Source organism: Anser brachyrhynchus (genome assembly GCF_964034855.1).
Source record: "Anser brachyrhynchus genome assembly, chromosome: 1".
NCBI lineage: Eukaryota > Metazoa > Chordata > Aves > Anseriformes > Anatidae > Anser > Anser brachyrhynchus.
In genome coordinates this window covers 43,698,972-43,724,688 of record NC_137694.1, presented here as the reverse complement: position 1 = coordinate 43,724,688, position 25,717 = coordinate 43,698,972, and the positions used below count along the sequence as shown (strand labels likewise).

General features: G+C 49.8%; 4 protein-coding genes across 6 annotated transcripts; 2 read left to right on the top strand and 2 right to left on the bottom strand.

Moving 5' to 3' along the window:
• The first annotated feature begins 5,013 nt into the window (after nucleotides 1-5,013).
• Nucleotides 5,014-13,502, top strand: CYP2D6 (cytochrome P450 family 2 subfamily D member 6). The gene is made up of 9 exons (XM_080575579.1): nucleotides 5,014-5,363; nucleotides 7,084-7,255; nucleotides 7,507-7,659; nucleotides 8,309-8,469; nucleotides 8,598-8,771; nucleotides 10,110-10,251; nucleotides 10,917-11,104; nucleotides 12,006-12,147; nucleotides 12,533-13,502. The coding sequence occupies exons 1-9, from the start codon at nucleotides 5,232-5,234 to the stop codon at nucleotides 12,709-12,711; spliced, it is 1,443 nt and encodes a 480-aa protein (XP_080431705.1). The 5' UTR covers nucleotides 5,014-5,231; the 3' UTR covers nucleotides 12,712-13,502.
• Nucleotides 13,503-14,351: 849 nt separating this feature from the next.
• NDUFA6 (NADH:ubiquinone oxidoreductase subunit A6) lies at nucleotides 14,352-15,862 on the top strand. Its single transcript, XM_080575598.1, has 3 exons — nucleotides 14,352-14,549; nucleotides 14,681-14,796; nucleotides 15,670-15,862. The coding sequence occupies exons 1-3, from the start codon at nucleotides 14,429-14,431 to the stop codon at nucleotides 15,799-15,801; spliced, it is 369 nt and encodes a 122-aa protein (XP_080431724.1). The 5' UTR covers nucleotides 14,352-14,428; the 3' UTR covers nucleotides 15,802-15,862.
• Nucleotides 15,863-17,204: 1,342 nt separating this feature from the next.
• Nucleotides 17,205-19,426, bottom strand: SMDT1 (single-pass membrane protein with aspartate rich tail 1). 2 transcript variants are annotated; one of them, XM_080575600.1, is made up of 3 exons: nucleotides 19,211-19,426; nucleotides 18,959-19,099; nucleotides 17,205-17,698 (listed from the first exon to the last, which is right to left on the bottom strand). In XM_080575600.1, exons 1-2 carry the CDS (start codon nucleotides 19,343-19,345, stop codon nucleotides 18,962-18,964), a joined length of 273 nt encoding a protein of 90 aa, XP_080431726.1. In that variant the 5' UTR covers nucleotides 19,346-19,426; the 3' UTR covers nucleotides 17,205-17,698; nucleotides 18,959-18,961. The 2 variants fall into 2 exon arrangements, with proteins under 2 accessions (XP_080431726.1, XP_080431725.1); XM_080575599.1 differs by lacking the exon at nucleotides 17,205-17,698 and adding an exon at nucleotides 17,825-18,110 and having other exon boundaries at nucleotides 19,211-19,415.
• Nucleotides 19,427-19,549: 123 nt separating this feature from the next.
• Nucleotides 19,550-25,674, bottom strand: PHETA2 (PH domain containing endocytic trafficking adaptor 2). Of its 2 annotated transcripts, none has more exons than XM_080575587.1 (2): nucleotides 25,522-25,674; nucleotides 19,550-24,997 (listed from the first exon to the last, which is right to left on the bottom strand). In XM_080575587.1, exon 2 carries the CDS (start codon nucleotides 24,487-24,489, stop codon nucleotides 23,713-23,715), a length of 777 nt encoding a protein of 258 aa, XP_080431713.1. In that variant the 5' UTR covers nucleotides 24,490-24,997; nucleotides 25,522-25,674; the 3' UTR covers nucleotides 19,550-23,712. The 2 variants fall into 2 exon arrangements, with proteins under 2 accessions (XP_080431713.1, XP_080431714.1); XM_080575588.1 differs by having other exon boundaries at nucleotides 19,550-25,038; nucleotides 25,522-25,650.
• Between the last annotated feature and the right edge of the window lie 43 nt (nucleotides 25,675-25,717).

Sequence of the window (25,717 nt, the reverse complement as noted above, 5' to 3'; positions counted from 1 at the left end):
TCACAGCTGGGCAAATGGCACCATTAAACACATTTTTCAAGAGCAGAAACGGAGATGCCAGCTAGCTGCTTGCTTGCCTCTAAGTCACAGCTCAAATCGATGGCTGAAACTAAACCACGGTTCTTCTGTCTCTTTGGCTGCCAAACTTGTAGTTAATCACCTCATTATTTTCAAAAGCATCCCACTGATCTCACTCTTTAGGAAAGCAGGATGAGTTTTCCCATATGGATTTAAATGCTTCTTTTACAAGAAAATTAATAACAGGATTTTAGCCAGTACCTCCGTCCAAAATTCCCCTGGATACTCTTGTTACAGCAAAGAAAAAAACCCCACGGTATCAGCACTAATCCAAAAATGAAAAGAAACACAATACATCCACGGCTCCTGAGAAGCTTAAAGAACAAGAAACCAAACCCAGCAGCTGAGACAGACCAGCAGCTGCGGTGCCGGGGGCGTAAGCCGTATTTTTCTGACAGTTTCACAGCAGAGTGTGAGCCAGGGCAAGTGCTGCCGTTCCCTTCCAGAGGGCAGGAACCTCCCCAGAGCCCAGCGGCACCGCGGGGGTGAGCAGGACGGGCAGGACCGGCGCTGTTACGGGACCTGTGCAGCAGCGTTTGGGCCATCAGCTCCCTGCCGAGCTCGGGTGAAGGTGCTGGCAGGAGCCGTTTGGCCTGAGGAATCGAAGCCTGCAGGAGAATCTGGAGTTGAATCTGTCATTAGCCTGGTGGAAAGCAGGCCAGGTTGGGGATGGGCGTTAGAAGCAAAGTCTGACCGAGACCTGCTTTGGTAACAGGTGATGTGCTGGGATGGGTGTAGGAAAAAGGGTAGGGAGCCACAGGGAATTTAAGGAAGAAAAGCCTGAAGAACAGATTTCTTTGCAATGTGGGAAGGCTGGCAGTAAGTCATAGTAACAGTAACTATGAAAGACTTGGCTATTTCAGTTCTGCTGACTGCTTTATTATGAACAAGCTGTTTGCGCAGCCCATCTTAAAGCTGTACAAATAATTCCAATTTACGAAGCCTTATCTGAAGTCCAAGACAGTCACAATGAACCGACTGAGACTAAAATTTCCCAAGCTGGGGTTGTGCCTCCGGCTAAATTTGTTTGGGAGCATTCAGCCAAAAATTTTTAATCCATTTCTGATGGCTGACATCGTTCTTAGAAACCCATTGTTTGTCTGACCTCCTCCTCACCCGTTAGAAAAATTTCTGGCGACGTTTTTCCTCTCTCGGTTTAATGCTTAGAAGCGCTGCACTTGAAACTTGGCAGGAGGCGGCTCTCTGTTAGGAAGACACATTGCGCCCGCTCCCTAAAACTGTGCTCAAACTTGGCCACTTGACAAGCACTTGAAAAACCGGCCTGCCTGTGCTCGATAGAGATCTCGTTTTTTTCAGCCCAAATCCCCCGGAGCTGTCTGAAGGGAGCAGGTGGTGGTTATCGCCGGCTGCTGGGGCTGGCAAGGGAGGATGAGGAGCACGAGGCCGGTCTCCTCCGCTCCCCCCTTGCCCCCTTCCAGCACTAAAGCAGCTGGGAGGAGAAGCAGTCAGAGCTAGGGCAAAATGGGCAAAAGACGGGCTAGAAAAAGGATACGGAGAAGGACCAAAAATAGCGGGACTGAAGGGAAGAAAGGACCCTGGAAATGGGCAGAAGGCCAGTGAAGAAGCCACTGAAGAGGAAGGGTTTCGGGGGTCTCCCCCAGCACGGCATGGCTGGGGAATGGCAGCAGCAGCAGGCGTCACACCGAGCAGCTGTGCTCCTGCGAGGGGCTTTGCTTCTCCAGACTGAAAAGTTGCTGAGGTTTGGATCCACCTAACGGTGCGAGGGGAAAAGCAGCCAGCCTGCTGGGGTGTGGATGAGAAATTTCTGAAAGCTCGAGGAAATATTCACGTTGTGTGACCGCTGCTTCCTGGCTCCGGCACTGAAGCAAAGTGGGGAGAGAAAGCAGAGCGCTTCCCTGGCTGCTGGCAGCTGCCCAGGAACCGGGACTTTCACCAGGCGGGGTGCGATCAGCAGGTAGCAAAACAGGCTTTGAATCCAAACAGTGTAATTAAAACAGGGTTACTAAATGATCATCATCTATCCCATGAACAGAGGGAGGGTCCTTCAGGAAGGAAAAATAGCAAAAGATTGCAATTAATTATGATCTTATGGTGTATATGGACAAGAAATCTCAATTAACATTGTGCAGGCAACGCTAATCCCTGCATTTTGTTACCTCTGGATGCTTCACTTTGCAAGATCAACAGGCTTCTTTCCGAACCTTGCTTTCTGTTCATGTTGGGGGTTCTCCAGTCTAAGAACAGCAATGTCCACACATAACTTCTGCAACTTCACTCAGCCTGTCTCTTAACTGATATTGCATAAGGATGAGCACACTGCATAGTGGGGCTGAAGCTAGCTAAAATTAATATGTACGGATTTTGATTTTTTTCCCCCAGGATTTGAAAATCTCTCAAAATATTACTTTATTGAAAATAAATGCAAATGTTCATCTTTTGTTCTTCAAAAGCATCATTGCCCTTTTTTCTTCCTTTCTCTCAGATAGAGATTTGTTACCTATGACCCAACCTGTGCCACTTCTTCCAGTCCTTTCCAGCCAAGGCAGTCCAAGCTACTAATCAGGAGTGGAGGAGCTGTCTAGTTTGCCACCTGAAGTGGGGAGAGGAAAGGATTGTTTGCCCAGGAACATTTGGAAAGGTGTATATGGCAGGGGGGAAGCAACATCTTTTCTTAAGCTGCTGCATTTCTCAGGTTGCAGCTTTGGAGCCCAAACATCAAGGCCAAGCCGCAGGAAGAAGAGCAGCTTGGGAGTTGCTCTTCTGGTGGCTTCTCAAAGCAATGTCCCTAAAAGTAAATCCACTGCCTGCATTCCCACCATCCAACCATCCTTCTGGCAGCCCAGAGGTGAGCGATGGGAGTCTGACAGATTTTAGCTGTAGCCAAGATAAGCAAAAAGGAAAGAACACAGGTGGATATTTTTCAGCTGAAATTTGTAAAGTTAGAGCTCAAAATAAATCGAAGCCCGAAGAGTAACATCCTTTTACCAGGTGGGTGATCTGGCAATGTCTGTCATGTTCCTGAGACCATATTTTCCCATCTTTTCACTTGTCATCTGTGTGCGTGGGTCACAAAAATGAGTCTGAGAGAAATCCCTTGATCACATTTAAGCATCCAGACCCCTCTTGCTCAAGTCAGCTCACTGAGTACAGGACTGTCACAGCTCTGTCTCCTAAGACCTTGCAGCAGAGCTGTTCAAAATGTGGTGGGTGCTTCGAAGCCAACAAACTCACAAGCACACTTCAGCTCTCGTTAGCTTTCCCAGTCTGTGCTTGCCAGGAGCGCTCTCTGTCCCGTCACTCCAGTCATTAATAAGTATGTTAAACTTTAACAGCCCCGGGACAGCTAATGATGTGTCGCTAGTGATCAGCCACCAGCTGGACTCTGTACCACTGATTCCAACCCTCTGAGCCCCAAGGAGCAAGCAATCTTCCACCCACCTTATCATCTGCCTTGCCAGTCTGTATCACGCTCATTTAGCTGCAAGAGTACTGTAGGAGACGTGTCAAAGGCTTTGCCAAAGTCAAGGCAATAAATGATATCCACTGCTCTCATGCTTTGAGGAGTTTGTCCTTGAAGAGAAGCAGCTCTCCTGGGGCCCTCTGCTCTCCAAGGCAGATCCCTTAGGGGTCTTGGCAAGCAGATCCCTGAACAAGGTGAAATACGCTCTCCTGTAGGCAAGGGCTGTAATGCTATTTGACCTGCTGACTTCTTGCAGGATTTTAAATTCCACAGCGTCATGACTGCTGCAGGAAAACTTACTCTTGGCCTTCATGTCCTGGGCCAGATCTTCCTCGTTTATGAATAACAAACCCATCAGAGCATCCCCCTGGTTGGCTCGCCAGTCACTTGTGTCAGGCAATTGCCTTCTCCAGCACACTCCCAGGTTGCACCTGACCATACAGTCCTTCACGTTGCGCTACACCTGCGAGTCCTCGGGCCTGCGATCACGTGAGGTGGCTCCACTGACTTGCTGTCCTTCATCTCCCCTGCTGTATGTTTGTGTGCAGGTGCCTGAGATGAGCCCCGAGTCACAGTGCTTTCACAAGGGACGTGCCAGGGTTTCCCTGATCATGCTGTACAGACCCCGCACAAATAACGAGCATTTAGGTGCCTCTCTGGGTGAGGGGCGTTTCGAGGCCTTGGCTACACACCAGAGATCACTGCAGAGTGTTTGTGGGTTCATCACTTTGCAGCTTGAGCTCTCCATCACCGTCGCAGCAATTGCTCCATTAGGAGTTTTTCTGTGATCACACCGAGATCACAGATCAAACGGTGATGGGTTTATTGCTTCTTTTCAGCTAGAGCTAACTGTCATAATGGAGAGCTTTATTGATCTCCGATGGCAGCAATGCCAGGAGCACAGAGCTGTGCCGTTTTAGGAAACACTTTGACTATCTCCATAATTGCGTTTGGATTACTGCTGCCCCAAGGGCTGGAAATGCAAGGCTGCTTGTGAGCACGTGCTTCCCCCTTGTAGTTGAGATGTATCCTACCAAAATCAAGGTTGTTGCACTGACTGACATTTGGAGTTGGATAAAGGTTGTTATTTCCAAAAACGATTTTTAGTCTCAGGTCACTGTTTTAGGCTAATTTCTGTCACTTATGTGCTTTCTGTATGGGAAAGCTTGACCTAACCTGAGCTTACTCAAGCTCCAATGGAACAACTTCTTGGCCCTGCATACAGAAACCCGAACAGCCTGTGTTTAGGATCCGTGTCTGCCTTGACTTGTCTGCATGAGCAAGAAGGAGACAGGCTTACAAAACAGCCCCGTGAGAATGCAGCAGGACTGGGTTGCTGTTGTGCTTGTTGTTCTGAGGGCACCCCAGCACCTCTCTGTCGCAAGGACAAAGCGGCCTCTGAGCTCCAGCTTTGGCGAAGGAGGGGAAGGAGGAGGAGGAAAAAGGGATGACCCTCATCACCACTCCCCCGAGGCTGAGTGGAACAGAGGAGGAGCCTGGGGACAGAGCCAAATTCCACATTCACAAGCCAGAAACTGCAGGGAGAGAGGAGCAGGGAGACAGAAAAAGAGAGTGAGGGGACAGGAGGAAGCAAGGAAAGGAGGACAGCTGCCCGGGGAGGGAAGCAGGAGAGCAGAGAAAGAGGCAGAAGGGAGAGGCAGAAACAGTCTTGGGTCAAAAGAGGAAGACCAAGGAGCAGACAGGCTACAAAATGACGTTGCTCCTATGGCTGTCATCTTACTGGAGCAACATCTCTGTTTACCCGCCAGGCCCGATGTCGCTGCCATTCGTCGGGACTATGCCGTACATCGACTTCCACAACCCGCACCTCTCCTTCAACAAGGTGAGTGCCAGCCCTGCGGGGCAACCTGCGGGCTGGGGACGTGGTCGTGGGAATGGCAGGCTTCTCCGTGAGTTACTCCAGCATGCCTACGGGCCTGGGGCTGCTCCGGTTAAAGAGATCAGCTCGCGGGATTTGCCCCAGCAGCAGTGCCCAAAATGTCTGTAGCATTTCTGTTCAAAGTCAGGGCTTATTCTGTCTCGAGGGAAAGGCACAGCACAGCTTGCAGCAGATTAGTTTGCAAACTCTAAAGGCCTTTATTTTCTTTAGGACAACACTGCTCAGCTGTTTGTCCAAAATCCACCAAATGGAGAAAATAAATACAGCATTTGTATTGTTTGCCTTCATATAGTCCAAAAGATTACCATTTTCAAATCACATCAAATTAGGGTCATGCTGACTGCAGTCTTGACCAGTAATCACTTTTAATGATGTATTTCTAGTGCCAGTGAAGTACTAATTCCCTTTCCAATTCCACTGCAAATACACTCAGAGAATTTCAGTTCCTTGATTTGCTCAGAGTACAGAAATGAAGAGGGAAAGAGGGAAAGAGGGAAAGAGGGAAAGAAGGAAAGAGGGAAAGAGGGAAAGAGGGAAAGAAGGAAAAGAAAAAGAAAGAAAAGAAAGGAAGGAAGGAAGGAAGGAAGGAAGGAAGGAAGGAAGGAAGGAAGGAAGGAAGGAAGGAAGAAAAAGAAAGAAAAAGAGAAAGAAAGAAAGAAAGAAAGAAAGAAAGAAAGAAAGAAAGAAAGAAAGAAAGAAAGAAAGAAAGAAAGAAAGAAAGAAAGAAAGAAGGAAAAAGAAAACAGAGATAACTAATGTGTTTTTTGTGAGCATTGCTACTACGACACCACCTTCCAACAGCACTCTCCTGAGCACTGTGTTCAGTGTTACTGACCAGCAGTGCAGCTTCAGCCTGGCCTCCTGGGAGCCCGTGTCCAGTGGAAGGGCTTGTCCTCCTCAAGGAGGCTCAGCTTCATGTCAAGCTATGGGTTGGATGAGCATACAGCTGACAGGTTACCTGTGCAATCATCCCGCTCTCAGCTTCGTGTCTTTTATAGATCACAGCAGATGTAGGGGATGTGCGAATTACCAGCCTTACTAGATGCGTTCATTCCTCTTGGGGAGAAAGTTGACCTGAAACTCCAGCGTGGAGCTGCCTCTTCCAAGCATGCTCCTAGGATCTGGGCTTTGGGTCAATCTTTAGGAACAAATGCATGTAAAGAAACTACATATCGCTTTATCATCGATACTTCCTTCTAGCAGAAAGAACTCAAAACTAGTTCAAAACTAGCTCAAAAATTGCCTAGGCTTTCAGAGACAGATAAACAAGACAAAGTATTCAAAATCCAAGTATTAGGAAATAGCGGGTTGTTGAGCTTGCACTATCTGAAAATCCCAAAAGAGGTCCTTGACCTTGTGTTGTCAAACAAAATCCAAAATGCTTGCACAATGTTCTTGGCAACAGCTTGAGCTGGATAGCTGTATATTAAATCTTGCCAGTTGCAGTGCGTTGCTCCCTGCTTCAGCCGGTGTTTCACACTGCTTTGAGATGTTTCACCGCAAAGACAACAGTCAAAGGTCAGCTGAAGGTCTCCTAATAAAAGCAGTTCAACCCCCTAAATAGTAAAGGCCCTAAGGAAGGCTAAAGGGTTATTTCGGACATTACTTGCCAGCACTATTGGGTGTGGGGTCACTTTCAGGGCCAATTTTTTTATCTTGCCAGTTTCACAAGAAGTTTGGAAACATCTTCAGCCTCCAGAACTGCTGGACCAACCTGGTAGTGCTGAATGGGTACAAAACTGTGAAGGAAGCCCTGGTTCACAAATCGGATGACTTTGCTGACCGGCCATACTTCCCAATGTATGAACATGTGGGCTACGGAGATAAATCTGAAGGTACTTCCCTTGGAAATGGGCATTTCCTGCAGGCACTGGCACAAGAACTCCCCCTCCACTTTTACTGGGCATGTAGCTGCATTAGAAGGTGCAGTAATAAGTTTTTAGAATGGCTGTGTGAATAAGCTGTACAAGATCAGACCCTTTCATCTATCCCTACAGACCCGTACCTTCAAACTCACATTTGCTCTTCTCTAGTGAAGATGTACATGTCAGAGCTCCTGACATTTCTTGCTCATCCATAATTCCAGGGATTGTTGTAGCAAGATATGGGCACGTCTGGAAGGAGATAAGGAAATTCACACTCTCTACCTTGAGGGACTTTGGAATGGGAAAGAAATCCCTGGAGGAGCGAGTGACTGAGGAAGCAGGATTCCTGTGCTCTGCAATCAAAGCAGAAGAAGGTATGTCACATCCAGAAGGACGGGCAAACTGCTCTTAAAAACAAAACAAAGCAAACAAAAAACCAGGAAAATGCAATAGAACAATGCAGAGCGAGAAGTACTAACACAGCCACTCCCATATGCATGCAGTGTTTCAAGTCCATCAGCATAATTATTACTGATCCTGCTCTGCCTTGAAGCCACTTCTACCTGACACATTGGGGCTACTGTAAAGCTAATCAGTCTGAAATAGGACATGAATAGAAATAAGCAGAGGTAAAATATAATTATTCCCACGGCTTGGTCACTGTTACCTTTATGAAGTTTGGTGGAACACAGTGATATTATCACACATGACAAAAGTGAAGTTTTCACAGCACATCACCTGTCATCTAGACACAAACAGAAGTGTTATCTGGCATGTGACAGAACAACCCTGCAAATCAGCTTTTCTTTGGGAGCTTTCTCCCTTAAGTAATGACCAGCCGAACCACAGTAGGAGATGAGAAGATCTTCTCTTCCACTATGACGTATTTGTACTTTGAGTTTGTTTGTTTTTTTCCCCTTGAAAACATCAAGGAGGTATTTGTGTATTCTTGTAGCCGAACTCTGAGGTTCAATAGGTTGATGTTGCTTAGCCTCTTTGCTTGGTCTCCCTCTCTGTTTTTAGGTCGTCCTTTCGATTTACGTTTTCTCGTAAACAATGCAGTCTGCAACATGATCTGCACCATCATCTATGGAGAGCGTTTTGACTACGGTGATGAGGTGTTCAGGAAAATGGTAACTTTGTTTGAAAACTCCCTGAGTGAAGAAGCTGGATTCCTGACTCAGGTAACATAGAAGTGTGATATGTTCTGTAAGAGGCTGCCCTCTGTCGCTTGAGAGCACTGTGTTTTCATTATTTTTCTTTTTGCATCACGTAATATCTTGTCTCTTTCTCTGTGGTTCTGGCCTACCAGCTTCTTAACGTGATGCCCATTTTGTTGCGCATCCCTGGACTGCCGCAGAAAGTCTTTCGAGGGCAAAAGGCATACATGGACTTTATAGACGTTCTCATACAAAAGCACATGGAGACCTGGAACCCTGAATACACCCGTGATTTCACTGATGCGTTTTTAAAGGAAATGTCAAAGGTAGGGAGAGACCAGCAGAACCTTAGAGCCCAGGAGCAATTCCTCTACTTCTTTGAGCTTGTTGATGAAAGCTGACTTTTGTCATAAAGCTCTCTAAAGACCATTACTACCTAATTTTCTACTTCTTCATTCTACTTCATATCTTGAGCATTAATTTCTTCATGCTGTGCCCTCCTTGATTGTCCTCAGAAATCATATAATCTGTCACCACCTTCCACTGTCATTTTTCCCTCAGTGTCTGGCAGCTCCCTTCTTTCCAGCCTACACCATTCTGAAGACATTTAAAAGTCAATAATTGAGAATTCATGAATATGTCTAAGTTTGCACCAGCGGACAAGCCAGACATGCAAGATGTTTGTCAGTGCCTTAACGACTGATGTCAGAGCAGAGCAACGTGACCTAACGTGCTCTGCACTGAGCATTTCTACTGGGGGAGACTGAGCCTGGCCTCCTTCCCTCTTGTCACATCCCTCTCCTGCTTACTGAGGTCCCCTGAGAAGCCGGTCTGATAAATCCCTCCACTGGGCTAACTTCAGTCAGGCCAGTCCCACAGCTCCCTCGCCAGAGTTCTTTTATTTGAATAACAGTTGAAACTTAAATGCCTCATTAATTGCTATCCATGTCAAGACAGCATCAAAATATACAGAATAACTCAGCAGAAGCTAGTCCCTAGGAGAGAAAAGTATAAAAAGGATTAGAAAAGACAAGCAGATGAACTCATGCAGAGAGCTTGTCATATCTCATATGCTAGCAAATTTGAGCTCAATTAGTATTTGGATGAGAGATCGGTTTTGCTGAAATTGGTGTTGCAGACTTAATAGGCAGCAATGATACCCTGATTTTTTTCTCCCCTGATCGTAAGAAAACACCAGGGCAGAAGCAGTGAGAATCTGTAATGCGTAGCTACAGATAGCCCCCTCAAAATACTGTTAATTTGCATTTGCCGCATCAGTGCAGCCTCCTCGCTGCTGCGTGGGCTTTATGATCTGATCAAGCCTGACTAACAGTGTTCCACCTCCTCTGGGGGAGGACGTTACAGTAAGTGGCAGTGGCCTGCTGAGCTGAGAGCGCAAGGTGTTTACTTCTGTCCTGAAGGCAGGAGTAATGTTCACCTCGCAGGCTGTGGGAGGTTACTGATGACCTTCAAATACACTGGTAACAGCGGTATTGGAGCACATCAGTCATACACAGACTATTGCCTCTGTTGTGCTTTTCTCTGCCAATGAAATTCTTGGTCAGCAAAAGCGGATCTAGTGCTTCTTAGCGGTGCTCTGAAGGAAGGTCTTCTCACCCAGCGACTGTCTTTGCTCCTATCACACACTTGTTTGCTCTCCGCAGGGTAAGGAGGCTGAAGAGAATGGTTTCAATTACAACAACCTTCGTCTGGTGACCGCAGACTTGTTTGCAGCTGGTTCTGACACCACCTCCACCACCCTCCGGTGGGCATTTCTGTACATGCTTTTGCACCCAGAAACACAGAGTAAGTGAGAGGACAGGCAGAGGTGCGGTTTGTTCCCTTCAACCCTCATTTCTCTGTAAGGACACTCAACATCTCCTATCCATGGTTTGGGGCTTTTGCAAGGAGAAACAGCTTTGGTGATTGTTGGTCTAGAAGAAACCAGGAGAAACACTTCCCCTGATACAGCTGCTCTAGCAGGCCCAGTGGTGGCGGTGGGGAAGCCCTAATGAAAAGACTGGAGATGGAAGGGTAAGTTCACTCTCCTTCACACTGAAGGCTACCTGGGGACTTCCAGTGGTCATGGAACCCTCCCTCCTATACTCGGAATAAACACTAATCTGTTTTAATTCTCAAATGCTGCCTGCACAAGTACACTTCCAGGCACATTGAGGAGGGATAAGGTAGCATGTCAAGTGCCAAGACCTTTACTAAAGACACTGTGCACAAATAACAGTTACAGAGGTTTTGTTTTGTTTTGTTTCTTTCTTCTTCTTTTTTTCTTTTTCTTTTTTTTCCTGAACAACTGAAAAAAGGCATTCCCCTTTAGTTTCTGTTCATTTCTATAACTGCTTGTCCTGCTCTTGCACAATGCCTACTGAGCTCATGCTGCTAGCTTTCCTCCAGCTCGTACCAGCCTCTTCTGTTTAGCTAAGGGAGCTCTAAGTCCTTGGCTGTGCTGCTTTCAGGTAAAATCCACAAAGAGATTGATATGGTGATTGGAAGAGAGAGGTCACCCACCGTGATGGACCAAGTGAACATGCCCTACACCAATGCCGTGATCCATGAGGCACAGCGCTGTGGGGACATCACTCCTGTTGGGCTACCTCACATGACATACCGGGACACCGAGCTTCAAGGTTACTTCATTCCCAAGGTGAGCATGGCCTGACGGGCCATGCAGCATCCCCGTAATGTGCAGACACCAGGCCTAGGGTGTGGGTGACCCCACATAACTTTGCAGATTTGTATTTCCAGCCCCAAATCACGGACCAGACAGATGGACGGACACGTTTGTGCTCTAGGTTTACACAAGTTTTATGGGAACCCAGCTGTAGTGGCAGCTCAGTGCAAAGGTTTGCTTTCCTCTCGATGAGCTGTGACATTCACTGCCTGTGTTGGAAGAAGCAACTAGGACAGCCTGACAGGCTCTTTGGAGGCACATGAGACCAGCTTGCCGCCTTTCCTGAGACAGCAGTAGTTAAATCTCTGAAGTTATTCAGTTGCCACTGGCATTCGGTCCATTGACACTGTGACAGGAATCAAAAGCACTCTGTCCTGGCAGTGCTGGTAGCCATACAAGCCTGGGATGTTTTTTTCAGCCTTGCAGTAACTCCACTAAGCTTAAAACATTGACACGGGAAACAAGAAAGCTTTGCCATTTTCCATGTGTGAAAGTTGGGCTTTGAAGTCTGTCAGTTAGCTTTTTCTCTCCAGCTACAAAGTAAGTGCAGAAGGATCTGTGAAGCAGAAGCTGTTTCCACTATGTAACCATGAAATTAGCATTTGCATGCAATGGCCTTTGTTAGGATATAAGTTGCAAAAGTTCAAATGCTTCAGGTGCATAGGGCAGGCACCATCTTATTGGAAAAGTGCACTGCTTTACCTCCGTTATAGCTAAGATACAGAAGAGGAGCTCAGTGCCATATTTTGAAGCATCTAGTGATGGTTGCTATTAGACGGGAGAGACTGACTAAAGAGGGGCCAGCGCTGATCCATCTCGCCAAGATAAGTCTGCTGTTCTCACGTAAGTTGTTTCCTCTTGTGGAGGAGTGCAGGGGACGACAGTCATCACCAACTTGTCTTCCGTGCTGAAGGATGAGTCAGTCTGGAAGAAGCCAAATGAGTTTTACCCCGAACACTTCCTGGACGTGAACGGGCAGTTTGTGAAACCGGAGGCCTTCATGCCTTTCTCAGCAGGTAAATCTAAGGGGAGGATCTAGCTGCAAGCCAGGTGCACAGCAGGAGTGGTGATCTGCCTCCTGGGAAGTGAAAGTCCAGGGGTAGTCTCTTTGCATTTGACCGGGGGTAAGAAGGTGACCTGCAGGGGGCTCTTCCAACCTAAATTATTCTATGATGCTGTGCACAACAGACAGGGTGTCCCCATCTAACTAGCTGTGAGTGCCTGTGCCCTTTTGACATGGTTAACCAGGCACTCTCACCTTCTTCTTTCTGTCCTTCCTGAGCAAAGCAGCTTCTGATCCTCCGTTTTGCTCCATCCCGTGTCTGCACACAGAGGTTGCTCATCCCACAGTGATTCCAGCGTGGTTTAACGTCCTCTTTCACGGATGCTCCCTTCCTGCAGGTCGACGTGTCTGCCTGGGGGCACAGCTGGCCAGGATGGAGCTCTTCATCTTCTTCACCACTCTCCTGCAGAAATTCACCTTCATGCTCCCCGAGGATCAGCCCAGGCCACGGAAGGATGGCCACTTTGCCCTCATAAACTCCCCATACCCATTCAAGCTGCAAGCTACCCCAAGATAAGTGCACACCGTTCCGCTTTCACTCAGAGACCACTGCAAACGCTGTCAGAAATGTTGCGGGTCTAGGCAGGATGATGCCAAGTTCCACCTAAGAACACCTAAATCTGTGCAGATGTCCCTAGCAGTGTAAAGAAGGCTGTAGCCCAACAATATAGCTTAGCTTAATTCCAGTCTTGGATCTTGAATCACACAGCCATAGCACGTTACAGGTGATGGTCATATTTGCAAGTACATGTATAACCAGTAAACCAGTTCTGCTGTACTTTGGGCTCTCATTGCAGAAACAGTTTACTGAGCACATGGCTACTGAGAGGGTATTAGCCCTGGCTTATTGTGTACTGAAATACGAAGGTATGTGGGGTGAAAGATAACCCTGGGGTCCTGCTAATTCTAGGAGGAAAAACAAACAAACAAAGAAACCTCGGAACAATTTGTAAAGAGGTCCTGACCACCTCCCTTCCCTGCTAGCCCCACTGCTGCTCAGCCACTGCCTGCCTCCCTGCTGTGCCTCTGCCTGCCTCTCTCCGGGTGCCCAGGGCAGCTCAGCTCTGGCTTGGTTCCTGCAAAAACCATCCACGGCCGATCAGCTGCTTTGGCGTGCGCTAGTGGTGGGCAGGGCGAGAGCTACAGCCCTGACCGGGCAACGTCGCCCTGAGGGACTACACAGAGCAGTGCCCCTGAAAAAGCACAACCATCCTACAAATATATAATCCCTTCATTACTTCGTGTTTATTGCATACTGCTCTTTATTCCACACATACTGCATTGCCTTCATTTACAGCCCCAAAGAAAGTAAATTTTAATCCAGAGAAATGCCTGACAACCCTTATGTTACGCTATGCCTTAAGCAGGAGCAAATACCAAAAAGGAGTACATAAATAATCAGTATGATGTCTCAGCCACAGAAGCAGGTAATTTCTGAAATGCAGAAATTCCTACATATCTATTTCAAGAGGAACTGTGGTGCTTAGGTTTACCATCTCCTATCTAAATAGCCCCTCAAAACGGCTTTTCTTCAGCGTTACATAAAGTCAGTTCTCGGGCAGGTTTGGCACGAAGCCATGGAGTTACATTGCTTGAAAGTTAGCTGTACGTTTCAGAGCTGGCTTTCTTTTTCTTCCTGCAATATTTCTGACCAATTGTTTTGCAAGGTTTGCAAAACGATCAAGGTTTGATGTTCAGACTCATCCTTAAAAATATTAAGGTTTGATGTTCAGACTGGTAGTAACTAACATAAAGGAGCCTCTGTGCATAATCACAACTAAAAAAAAAAAAACAACAACTCAGAAACAGTGTATGTGTGTGCACGCATTTATTTTTCTGACGGCAATTTCTGGAAGCGGTGAAGGCTGCTGACTTGCACGAACGTTTGTCGATACCACCGTTAAGATTTTAACTTCAGCGGGACCTGCACGTCAGTGTTTTCCATTTAAAGATCCCGTAAGGGAATAAAAGCGACCCGAAAAGCCTCCCGCAGCCCGCAACAGCCCGCAGGCCCGCCCCGCCCTCAGCCGCCCTCCCTCAGGGGCCGCCCTCCCTCAGGGGCCGCCACTGAGCTCCGCCCCGGCCGCCATTACGCGCGGCCCGCCCCGCTGTCCCTCCCCCCCGCTGTCCCTCCCCCCGGCGTCTGCCGCCCAATCAGAGGGCGGAGCGGCAGCGCGGCCGGCCAATGGAGAGGCGGGTGCGCTCCGCGCCGTGCCGGTGGCGGCGGTGACAAGATGGCGGTGGCGGGCCGCGGGGCCGCGGCCGTGAAGCCCATCTTCAGCCGGGACCTGGGCGAGGCGAAGCGGCGCGTGCGGGAGCTGTACCGGGCCTGGTACCGCGAGGTGCCCAACACGGGTGAGGGGGCGCCGCCGGCACCGCAGGAGGCGGCGCCGGGTCAAGGTCGTGCCGGGCGGCCCGGGCCCGCAGCGGGCTGTGTGGGGGGGAGCGGCGCGGGCGGTGTCCGTGAGCGTGTTGTGTCCCCCCAGTGCACCTGTACCAGCTGGACATCACGGTGAAGCAGGCGCGGGATAAGGTGCGGGAGCTGTTCGTGAAGAACGCCCACGTTACGGACCCGCGGGTGATAGACATGCTGGTGATTAAGGTACGGGCGGGGCGCCTCGGCCCCCGAGGCTGCAGGGAGCGTGAGGGGGGAGGGCGAGCCGGTGGCGAGCGGAGAGGGGCAGTTTTGTCTCTGCTTGCTTTAACGAGGTGTCGCCCTTTGCAATCTGGCTTGGTTTATCCGTTATAGCAAACCTGTTGGGAAGGGATGAAGCTCCCCATTTTATATGCAGGACTGTAGTGTTTTTGTGCTCATAAGTCAGTGTTGTTAGAAGATGTATGCATTTCTGCCCCTCGGTGTAGGGACTCCTCCAATTTGCAGGTGTTTAAAAGGGGAAGTGTATGGTAAGCAAAACAGTGGTGTAAACACTCCTGTATTTCCTTTTAGAAAGCAGCAGCAATCAAAGAAAGGGAAACTAGCTAGCAGCATCTTTTTATCATTTAAAAATGACCTTTCTGGTCCCTACGGTACTTCCTTAGATTGGGATGTATTTTCCTTAACTGACTCTGAAACAAACACCGGAGTGGCCGTACTTTGTGGGAGGCTGGCTTTGGGTCTGTGTAGGTGGCAATACATCCTGATTTGGTAACATATCTAGCTGTGTCTTAGCCCTGAGATCTGTCTGGTTCAATGGACTAATCAACATGCCAAGAGTAGGGTAAGGATTCAAAAGAAGCCTGAGCAAGGGTAACTAACCTTTGCAGTTTTAAAGCGTTAGAAACCTTCCAGCCAAGAGCTGCCATGCTCACCTGTTGTATTTCTTGCATTTCAAGGCAGCTAAGTTGTCTTTAAATAAAGGAAAAAATCTGCAAACATAGTCCAAAGTAATACAGTGGGTGAAGCTTCCAGGCAGTCTCATTATTATAATATTATTATTATAATTCTCATTATTATATATCTTTTGTCTATGCACAGGGAAAAATGGATCTTCAAGAAACCATTCACGTATGGAAGCAGAAGACTCACATCATGAGGTATTTCCATGAGACGGAAACGCCACAGCCTAAAGACTTTCTGTCCAAATTTTATGCAGGCCACAATCCGTGAGGCAGACTGACTCTGTGTCTTCCTGTCCTGTATTACAAATAAAGTTCTATATAACAGAAAACATCTGTAGACAGATTGTATAGCAGCCTAGGTGCCTAATGACTAAATCTGAACCCAGCGTGTGCGCAAGTCATTAATGATCTCTATGAAGAGCTGTGATTACCTAGTTTTTGCCAGTGTGTATTTTCAGTGGGTGGAGTTTGTCTCATCATTTGCCCTGAGTGTCTGCTGAATAACCACAGCACAACGGGGTTGTGGAGCTGTCTGCTCAGCCTGCAGCCCTGCACGTGGGTGGGAGCTCCTTGGAAAAAAGAGCAGGCAAGAGTGGGCCTTCAGAAAAGCTGTTGTAGTCGCAGAGGTTTTGTGCTTGAGGCCCATGTGTATTTCACAATTTCATGCCGTGACTTTGTTGACCTTGTTTTTTACTTTGACACTATTCTCTGTTTACGTTGTAGCAGAGAATGGCTTAAAATCCAATAGGCCAATAAAGCCCTTTGTACAATGAAGAGATCAGTAGAGTCCATTTCCCTGCTGTAAAATTAAATTACCTGGAATAAATGCTTTTTTGTACTGCTGTCTGGAACGGGGAAGCTCCATGAGAGCACGTGATGCCTAGCAGGAGGTAGTGTCCTACCATCACCTCGATAATTGAGTCAGGAATTATTAGTTTGCCACTGAGAAGAGGAAGGAAGATTTGTTCTTTTGCCACTCAGAATGCATTTTCAGCAGCTAAATCAGTGCTGGAATTTTCCCGTGTGTGATCAGTGCTGCATCCTTGTAATACTCTCAAACTTCTATCCTTGCCTAAATACCGGTGCCTTCATCCCCACGTGAGAACTGTTAAGCAGTGAGGAGTGAGGTGTTTCTTAGGGCTGGGCTGAAAAAATGCAGCCAGGAGGGAGCCAGAAGAGACAGTAGGATAACGCAGTGAAAAGGCGTTTGGCAGTACAGAAGAGAGAGGTGTTTGGCTCCCAAGGGAGGTGAACTGAGGCTGGGGAAAGGGGGGCAGCTCAGATACCGGGTAACTCTGGCCCCTGCCAGCTGCCTTCAGCCACAGCTGTTGGGGTTACAGATTGCGGGCTCCCCTTTCTGTCAGCATCTAAGCTAGAGAGCTAAAAAACAGAGTACTAGCAAATAATGAGTGCACAAATGTGGCTGCTTAAACTAAGTACTGTGCTAATGTAACATTAAAAGAAACTTGGCCTTTTAACTTGAATACTGAAGGGAGAAGTGGGCAGTCAAGAGAGGAGGCCAGATATAGCGGCCAGAAACCCCGAGAAAGCATTGTCCCAATAACATGCCTGGCTTTAATAAAATAATCATTTGACTTTGACCTTTCAAAGTCAAGTTGGTATGCAACTGGTCTGATGTGACTGAAGATACCAGCAGCAGAGAAGACCGTGTAAATCTATTATGTGATGATTTAATTGCAAAAGCAAATACTTCTAAGAAAAGAGGGGGGACACTGAAGTTTACACATAGTTAAGAAAATAAACATACCAGGACTCACACAGGAATAATGAACTATCTACACATTACAAGTACTTGGAGCCAGAGCATTCAGAGTTTCAGAGTTTCACTGTCCACACATGAAATGCTGTGAAAAGCATCACCTTAGTTTGCTACTCATGATCTCAACGTTGTACATTACCAAACCTACGTGACATTTACTGTGCACTGGTAATGCTGTATTTAATCCTCAGCGAGGTGAAATTAATGCTACAGTCTCTATCAGGCATACCTGCGCAGTGCTAGGTTTCAAGTCAATGTTATTTGAACTGCAGTGCCACTGTCAATATGAACTCCATTCTTTTAATGGGGCTGTGTTGTGGCGCGCTTGCTTCTTTTAGGGTCCTATTATGTTCCATTGATTAGGACTGAATTACAGAAAAGACTCCTAAAAGGAAAAAAAAATACGAAAAGAACCTTGTCACTAGAACAGACTTTGGAAGGTAGAAAGGTTAAGACAGAAATATTAGGTCACAGGCAATAATCTACAAAAAAAGCCACGGAAACAAAGTCATGCATCTCAATCTCTTGTTCTTTAATTATTTCCTATATTGCTAATAAAAGGAATCCCAAGCAGTCCTTTATGAGGTGAGTGTGTGTGTGCAAGGATGCAGAACCCATCAAGTGCTTCCTTCATTCCTGATCTACAGATTTCTCTTACACCGACACGAGCAGGGCATTGACTGGCAAAGGGGATACAGTACCCCCTGTCCCCTTGAGGAAGGACAAAATGCAGGTGACAAATGTTGGAAGCATTTCTTTCACAGTGGCTTCCTCCCTTCTGTTCTTCCGTTATGGTTCTGCAGATAGAATAAAAACATGTTACTTTTCAGATATACTGTACCAAGCTCCAGTCCATACAACCCCAGACCACGTGAGGTGGGGGTCTACAAAAAGTGGCTTTCTAACAGGCCACTGCGATCTTCACAACCTTTTAACTCTTTGATTTTAGCTGCACAGTGCACACACAGCTATAAAACAACGCTGATGAAGTCTATAAAGAAATACACACAAACTAAAATCTTTACACAAGGCCAGGCCAAATGGGATAATATCAAACAGAAGAAAGTGTGGCGTGCTGTAGATAAAGGTGAATTATTCCACTCTTACTTTGCCTGAATGGTCAAACTACTCCAGAGATCAGCACCCGCACGACAGTTTGATCTAATGAGTTCTGGAATTCTCAAGTTTTTTTCACTTCTCTATCAGAATTTCACACAATACGTGATTGTTATTTAAAAGTCACGGGTTAGCAGATTTCCAAGCAGGTGACCATTAACAACACTTCAGCAGCAACACTTCAGCAGCAACGTTCCTCTTTTATGCCTGCAGTATAGACCACATAATCCCTCACCGACTAGTTTACTTCTGATTCAAATGTCAAGATCTAAAGCACAATCGGTTTATCTCCAAAGAACGTGTGTTGTGGGGATTTCTCATTCAGATACCAATCTGGCCTACCCCAGTACCAAAGAACTGAGAAGTTCAGAGCCAGAGGCAATACAGCTGCACCAGTCCCTGCTTTTATCCACAGCTGCATCTTTCAGAACTGCTTCAGAAACACGCATTTCCTCGTCCGAGCCTCTCCCTGCACCGAGCCAAGCAGGAAGCACAGCTGATTAGACCGCCGGTGCCATTAATGACATACCCTTTAATCATCGTCGTCGTCGTCCTCCGGCACAAAGATATCGTGCTCCTCGAGCAGCGCCGCGAAGTTCTTGCTGATCTGCGTGCCGACGTAGAGGAAGGGGATCACGACGCTGAATACCCGGAGGAGGCCGAAGGGGGTCTGCGAGGGTTCAACCGTGACAGGAACCGTGACAGGAACCGAGACAGGACCGCCGTTACCGGCCCGCTCCGCGCCCGCCGCCGCCCCCCGCGCCCCCCCCCCCCGCCTCACCTTAACGGGCTTGGGCAAGATGGCGCCGCTGCGGGTGACGGTGGCGCCGCGGGACGGCACCAGCAGCCCGGCCCAGCCCGCCCGCCCCGAGCGGGCCGCGGCCGCCGCCAGGAGCCGCCTGCCCGCCGCCGCCATCGTCCCTCCTGCCCCGCTCCGGGCTGCGCCCGCGGCTCTCGCGAGGCTGCGGGGCCGCCGGGGAGCGGCGCATGCGGGAGGGCGGCGGCCCGGCCCCGCTCCCCGCCCCGGGGCCCGTCCCACAGCGGCCGGGACGAGGGCGGGCCCGGCCCCGGTGAGGCCCGGCCCCGTCAGGGGTCCGCGGCTGAGGCGGCGCCAGGCGGCTTACAAACAAACGCGAAGTGGTTTATTCAGCTGGCCGGCGTAAAATACAAGTGGTTACAGTGTTGAAATGCATAATACACACAAGTTCTGCATGTAAAAATAATAAAAAAAAAAAATAAAAAAGGCGCATGCAAACTCGCCTCCGAAAAAGAACACGTTATATACTCGAAATATAAGCACTTCAAAGGACAGGAGTGTTTCCGCAAATTGCTTGTAGTGTCGTTACTTGTGCAGGTCCTACAGTACGCTGGGTGCAAAGTTGCCACTGAAACTGGAGCTTCGCACAGATCCCAGCGTGTTTCAGCGGGGTTTGTTCCTCAAGTTTCTCCGTGAAGGCAGTGAGGGCTGAGCTCAGGGGCTGACCAAGCCCTAAACTATGAATGCGGTAACTTGTAATGGAAAGCATTTGTCCGTTCTTAGTCACGAATGTCCCAAATGGCAAGCGGCGGCCAGTGGTAGACGCTTCAGGTTACTCATCGCTAGGACCTGGATTCAGATCAAGTGGAAAACCTCACAACAGGCGTTTCATAAAAAGATAAATGTGCGTAAATAAAACAATATATTACGGGCCTGAATGTGGAATCCCATCCACAGAAAAGTATAAGGATTTCATCAACTGTTTTAACAGGTTTGGGTTCCCTTCCTGGCAAAGCTTACAAAAACTGTCACAATTTCCCTCACTTCCTTCAGTCTTCAAATTATTTTAAATTCAAGCATTCAGATACATGCATTTTTCTCTCATCACTTTTGCATTATTATTCCAAGGAAAATTCTTAAATGTTGCCTTCGGTACTTTAAGAAAAGTAGCCATTTAGCTTTAAAACATTCAGTCCCCCTTTGCTAAGGATCCTGTTTTGCGCTGGTCGGACACTTTCTATTTTTAAAAAATAATAAGGAAGGAAGGTAGAAAGTGAAGCAGCCCAGACCTGAAAGACTGGAGAAAAAAAGCGTGTGGCAATCAGTCGCATTTTGCCGCAGGGGACAATGTGCTAGCGAGAGCAGCGAAAACTCGCTCCTTTTCCTGTAATGATCTCTGCCTGCAGATACAGAGCGCGCACGGTCCATTAGCCAGGTAAGTGTGCAATCTCAGGAAGCAGAAATCCCGACCTTCTGCCTGGGGGCTGCTTCGAAGGCACAGCCAGCACAGCTGATCCCCAGATGAGCTGGTTTGATGTCTCAGAGCGCCTAGGTGTTTTCCTGCCTAATGAAGCGAGTGGCGGTGGGCAGCCAAAAAATCTGCAGACGCATACAAATTTGAGGATGGCTCCGATTATGGCTCTTTTTTAGTCATGAAAAGGGCAGGCCCTGCTATGTAATGGGCTGGACAGGGATTGAGAGGAAGCCCTGACCATGTGCATCAAAAGTCACACAGCACTTTCAAGTAAGTCCTAACCAATGCCCATGCATAGACTGTTGGGCCAAGCACAAATATTTTGCAAGATTCTGCCATTTTCTTCTCAGTGCTGTAGAAAACCCCATAAAATTACTTAAAATGCAGTTGGACATAAAGGAGAGCACAGTTCCTCATTTGCAGGATTTAGGATTTAGTTGGAGTATGTACTAATGCAAAGCCAGGTAGCGCGGAAATTGTGTGATTTGAATGGGACATATTAAAGCATTAAATATAAGCTCTTTAGTAGCGTTACCAGCACAATCCTGGCTTATTTAAACAAACTAAGCTTCTTAAAAGTGAAACTGCTCTTAAATGAATGATACTGTTTCAGGTCCAATTCTGACAGGACAGGCTTTGTTAGTTTATTTTCTCTTTTAAGTCACTCCTGATTCTTGGGTCTCATGTAGGAACTCCCATCACATTTTGATTTATTTTGGAAGTTAAATCTTTACCGTCAAACTTCCTTATGTAAGTCTGAGACATCACGAATATTCTCTCTGTATTGGTGGGGGGATAGGAAGAGAGAGAGAGGGGGAAAAAGAGTGCTCACCAAATCTTATCCTGGCCCCAAAATACCCCCACTCAGAAAGCGGAGGCACCAGGTAATGCCAGCCTCTGATGCTGCTGCCACACACATGGGATTCAGGAGTCACAAACATTCCTGATGGACACAGACCTACTCCTGGCCCTTCTGCTCCTCCTTTCTCCTTACTGCTTTCACTTAAAAAGTAAAACAACAACAACAAATTCCTACCAACCTTGAAGTTCTCTACTATGAAGAAATACAGACGTGAACTAGAGGGGGTTGGATTGCACCATTCGTATGTGAAGCTCACACTCCCACTGTCCAAAGCCAGATCTAAGATCTCATTTATGCTAATACCCTGGCACACCATAACTAGGCAGAAAGCTTGTCACCCAAAACTACCAAAGATACATTTTCAAAGGCACTGAAAGTTAACGTAAGCCATTTGATTTCTGCCTCTGACAATCTCTACTGGCTACTGCAAAGTATTAGGCTGAGTGCATTCAGCTCCAGAAAGGTGAATGGGTACCCACCAGTTGTAACAGACTAACACGCTGTTTTCCTAGCAAGACTCCTGTGGAACAGGGCAATAAAAACAGGTGTAACACTTTCAGAGAACATGGGAAAGGCAAGATAGTTTCATATATTCTTCTCCTTTGAAAAACAGCCCTGGCCAAGAGGACAAGTGAGGAGATTTATAAACACCCTCTCCAGGGTGTCCTAGTCCTTGGACTGCTAGACTCAGCACCATGTACTTGTACTGTCTGCCTTTTGGTTAAGGTTTCTGACCTAGTGGATAATGACATGGGACGTGCTCCTGCGATCAGCCCTGTGAAGCTGACACAAAACTGGCGGGAAGCCCCAGTAGGTCAGGGTCTGGCTTTGGTAGGATATGGCTTTTACACTAGCAAGGCATGTCCAAACGCTGCTGACACACAGGGCCAGGGAGTGACCGGTAACTCACTCCTGCGCCTCTGGGCCTCCTGCAGCCAGCCCCTGTCCTTGACCCCACTCCTCCAGAGCCTGCTGATGTCCTTCCTGTTCTCCAGCTACATGGCTCTGCCCAGCTCCCCGGAGCACCTGCCAGAGGCACAACATCAAAAAAGGCCTTGCACAAGCGTAGCTCTGGACTCTGTCTCCAGCATCTGACTAGCAAGCAGAGCCCTATATGGCACTTTCTACAGTCGGTGCAGAGGCTGATAAATTGACCCCTGGGAAGACAAACAGCCTGTAGCACTCCTGTTTTGTAACAGGGAAGACTTGACCCAGAGAAACAAATAGGCTTGACTACCACTAGGTAGTCAGAGTCCAACTCAGACACGAGAGCTCCTGATCCTCACTGTTGCTTCAGATCAAGCTCCGTGTTTCCTTCTGCTGTCCCCATAAGCCTCGATGACGAGACTGGGTGCCCCAGGAAGCAGATACAATCTTGTGAAACGCACACCAGAGGACACCCTGAGGGACATAGAAGGGAGGAGCTGCTGGGGCAGATGAAAACTTAAAAAAACAACAACGATGTTTGTGAATACAGCTCTGCTGTGGCTTGGTACACAGCCCCACTCCCCACCCTGCTGGGGAAGCTGCTCATCAGGGTCAGAGGAAGCTCTGTGACCACTCACAATCCCACCATGGGGTCCCACCTGCCCGGGCCTGATGCTGCCGCACAACCAGAAGCCCCAGGAAATGCAGCCCGTGCCAGCCGCTCCGCCAGGCCAAAGCGAGCACCCGTCGAGGTGAGCCATGGCTCCTGGGCCAGCCGAAGCCATGGCATCTCAGACGCGTCCTCGTAAGGCCTGCGCGTGGCCAAAGAGGCACAAAGCGGCCCATCGGAGGCATTTTGTAAGAGTCCAGTCTTATCTGCAGCCAAAAAGCGAAGGCAGATGAGTTTCAGTGGGCTTCAATACCACAGACAATAATAACTGGTGACCTGTGCAAATCTCCACGCTGAGAAACAAAACCAAAGCAACTGGCGAAGGAGAGGCGGGAAACAAAACGCTGCATCTGCCGCACCAGGATGGCAAGGCACTGAGCCCGCCTGTTTCAGTGGAAAGAGGATGAGGCTCGCTGCTACGGAGGAAACGCCAGGCGAGGCCTGGGGAAGACACACGTCCCTCCCGGATGGCCAGGCAGCACGCAGGCAGCCACGTGCCACACACCGGTTGCCGGCGAGGGAAGGGGGCAGGCAGCATCCCTTGCTCTGCTCTGCCAGAAACTGGCCGGCACATTGCATTCCACATCCCCAGGTCACGGGTGTCCCCTCTTCTGCCTCTCCTGCCACTCCCGTCTCAGCGCCGCGATCTCCTGCCCGTACCAGTGGTGCAGCTTGGCGAAGCAGGCCGTCTCCGGCGACACCGGGCTCTCCTGCAAGGCGGGCGAGAGGCCGGCCGCCGGGGACCCCGCGGGGCTGCCGGCAGCCGAGCGCCGGCGCGGAGGCAGAGGCGGGGGCTTCGAGTGCCCCCCGTCGCGGTCAGGGCCGCTGCCCCACGTGGAGTACCCGTTCTCCAGGACGGCGGGCTTCTCCTGGACGGGCAGCAAGGCGGGGTTGGAGAGGTGCCGCTTCCTGCCCGAGGACCTCCGCGGAGACTTGCGACAAGCGGCCAAGCTCGTGCAGGCCTCCTCCAGCTGCTTCTCCAGCTCCCGCACCACCAGCCGCATGTAGTCGAAGCTGGCCCGCGACAGCGCCTTCACCCAGGCCTCCATGGCAGCCTGCCCGTCGGCCACCAGCACGTAGGCCTTGGCGCCGGCGTCGTCGAAGCGGATGGCGAAGGCGAACTCCTCGGCGGCCTCGCAGAGCTCCACGGTGCAGCCCTCCAGCACCACCAGCCCCACGGGCTCCCGGCTCTCCCGCTCCTCGAAGTAGAAGAGGAGGTTGCCCTTGAGGACGAACCAGCGGCGCTGGTAGGAGGTGCCGTGGTGGGCATGGTGGTGGTGGCGCTCCACGCGCTTGCGCAGGAAGCCGGCGTGGTCGGTGGGCGAGTCGCAGGTGGCGTAGTGGGCCACGCTCCGCTCGTTCAGCTTCATCGCCCCGCGGCCGCCCCGGAACGGGGAAGCAGAGGGGGAAGAGGCCGGCTCAGCGCGGTGCGGTGGCGGCTAACCCAGCAGGACCGGCAGCTGCGGGGACAGTCACCAGAGCCCCACCTGCCCCCTCCAGAGATGTCAGCGCTGCTGCTTTGTTTCTTACTCCGCCACTGACCTACTTCGCAGGTTTTTTCTGGAGCAAACTGAAGAAATTTGCCTCTGTGCATGTGAGGCACTCATGTTGCTCTCTCCTCTGTTGTAGGACAGGATAAAGAGGGCGATTTCAGACCCAAGATCTCTGGGACCTCCGTTTGAGCACCCACGTCTATGCTGAGGACCAGGCGGCCCCACCGGCCTTCCCGCAGCGTCGCCATCGCCCAGCCTGCCCCCAGCTCCGTCCGGTTAAGCCATGCTGGCCGCGTGGGTCAGACTGCAGCTCCTTGTCGTCTTCCTCCGGGCGTTCGCTTCCCCGATGAGCGCCTCTGAAGCTCCACCACGCCGAGCCCCATCCCTGGTCGGAGGAACGGAGAGGGAGTCACAAACAGCTTTGAGCTGAAACAGCAAGGATCTAAATCGCTCGTACCACAAAAGGTCAGGGCAACGTGCGAGCAGCGGGTGGGAGGCTCTGAGAGGCAGCAAAACCCAGGACACTTGGCTGGGCTTCAGCCAAACGCTGAGCCGCATCCAGCTGAGGAGCTCACACCAGCAGACGCTGACGAGGAGGTGTTCTCCGCTGGGACACGAGCACAGCTCAGCCCCGCAAGAACGCGTTTTGGTTTTGTTTTTTAGCTCCCGTGGGTTTGCTTCGGCGTTAGTTAAAAAAAAAATAAATAAAATAAAAGAGTTACGAGCTTTCACAGAAGCACTTTCACGCGGTTCCTGGCGGACGACGACCCCCAGCCCCCCCCCCCAGGGGCTCCCTCCCCCTCGGGCAGCGCTGTCCCACCACCGCCCGGCCCCTTCCCCTCCGGCAGCGCCCGCTCCCGGCCCCGCCGCTCCGCCCCGCGCGGCCCGGCCCGGCCCGGCCCGGCTCACCTCGGGCCCTCCCGGCCCGGCTCCCGGCTCGGCGGCAGGGTGCCGGGGCGGTCCCCCCGCGCTGTGCTGGGGGCGGGGAGAGCCGGGCCGGGCCGGGCCGTGCCGGGCCGTGCGGGAGGCGGGCGCGGGCGGTCAGGTGATGGGGGCGGCCCCACGCGAGCGGGGCCGGGCGGCGGGGGGGCTCTGCCCTGCTCCG

What these genes read in the sequence shown, in the direction of transcription:
- CYP2D6 (XM_080575579.1), top strand. Translation starts at nt 5,232, where the DNA reads ATGACGTTGCTCCTATGGCTGTCATCTTACTGGAGCAACATCTCTGTT. An exon ending in CTACGGAGATAAATCTGAAG is followed by an intron (nt 7,256 to 7,506) that starts GTACTTCCCTTG and finishes CCATAATTCCAG; the next exon opens with GGATTGTTGTAGCAAGATAT. An exon ending in TTTGCACCCAGAAACACAGA is followed by an intron (nt 10,252 to 10,916) that starts GTAAGTGAGAGG and finishes TGCTGCTTTCAG; the next exon opens with GTAAAATCCACAAAGAGATT.
- NDUFA6 (XM_080575598.1), top strand. Translation starts at nt 14,429, where the DNA reads ATGGCGGTGGCGGGCCGCGGGGCCGCGGCCGTGAAGCCCATCTTCAGC. An exon ending in CCGCGAGGTGCCCAACACGG is followed by an intron (nt 14,550 to 14,680) that starts GTGAGGGGGCGC and finishes GTGTCCCCCCAG; the next exon opens with TGCACCTGTACCAGCTGGAC. An exon ending in TAGACATGCTGGTGATTAAG is followed by an intron (nt 14,797 to 15,669) that starts GTACGGGCGGGG and finishes GTCTATGCACAG; the next exon opens with GGAAAAATGGATCTTCAAGA.
- SMDT1 (XM_080575600.1), bottom strand. Translation starts at nt 19,345, where the DNA reads ATGGCGGCGGCGGGCAGGCGGCTCCTGGCGGCGGCCGCGGCCCGCTCG. An exon ending in TCTTGCCCAAGCCCGTTAAG is followed by an intron (nt 19,100 to 19,210) that starts GTGAGGCGGGGG and finishes GAACCCTCGCAG; the next exon opens with ACCCCCTTCGGCCTCCTCCG.
- PHETA2 (XM_080575587.1), bottom strand. Translation starts at nt 24,489, where the DNA reads ATGAAGCTGAACGAGCGGAGCGTGGCCCACTACGCCACCTGCGACTCG.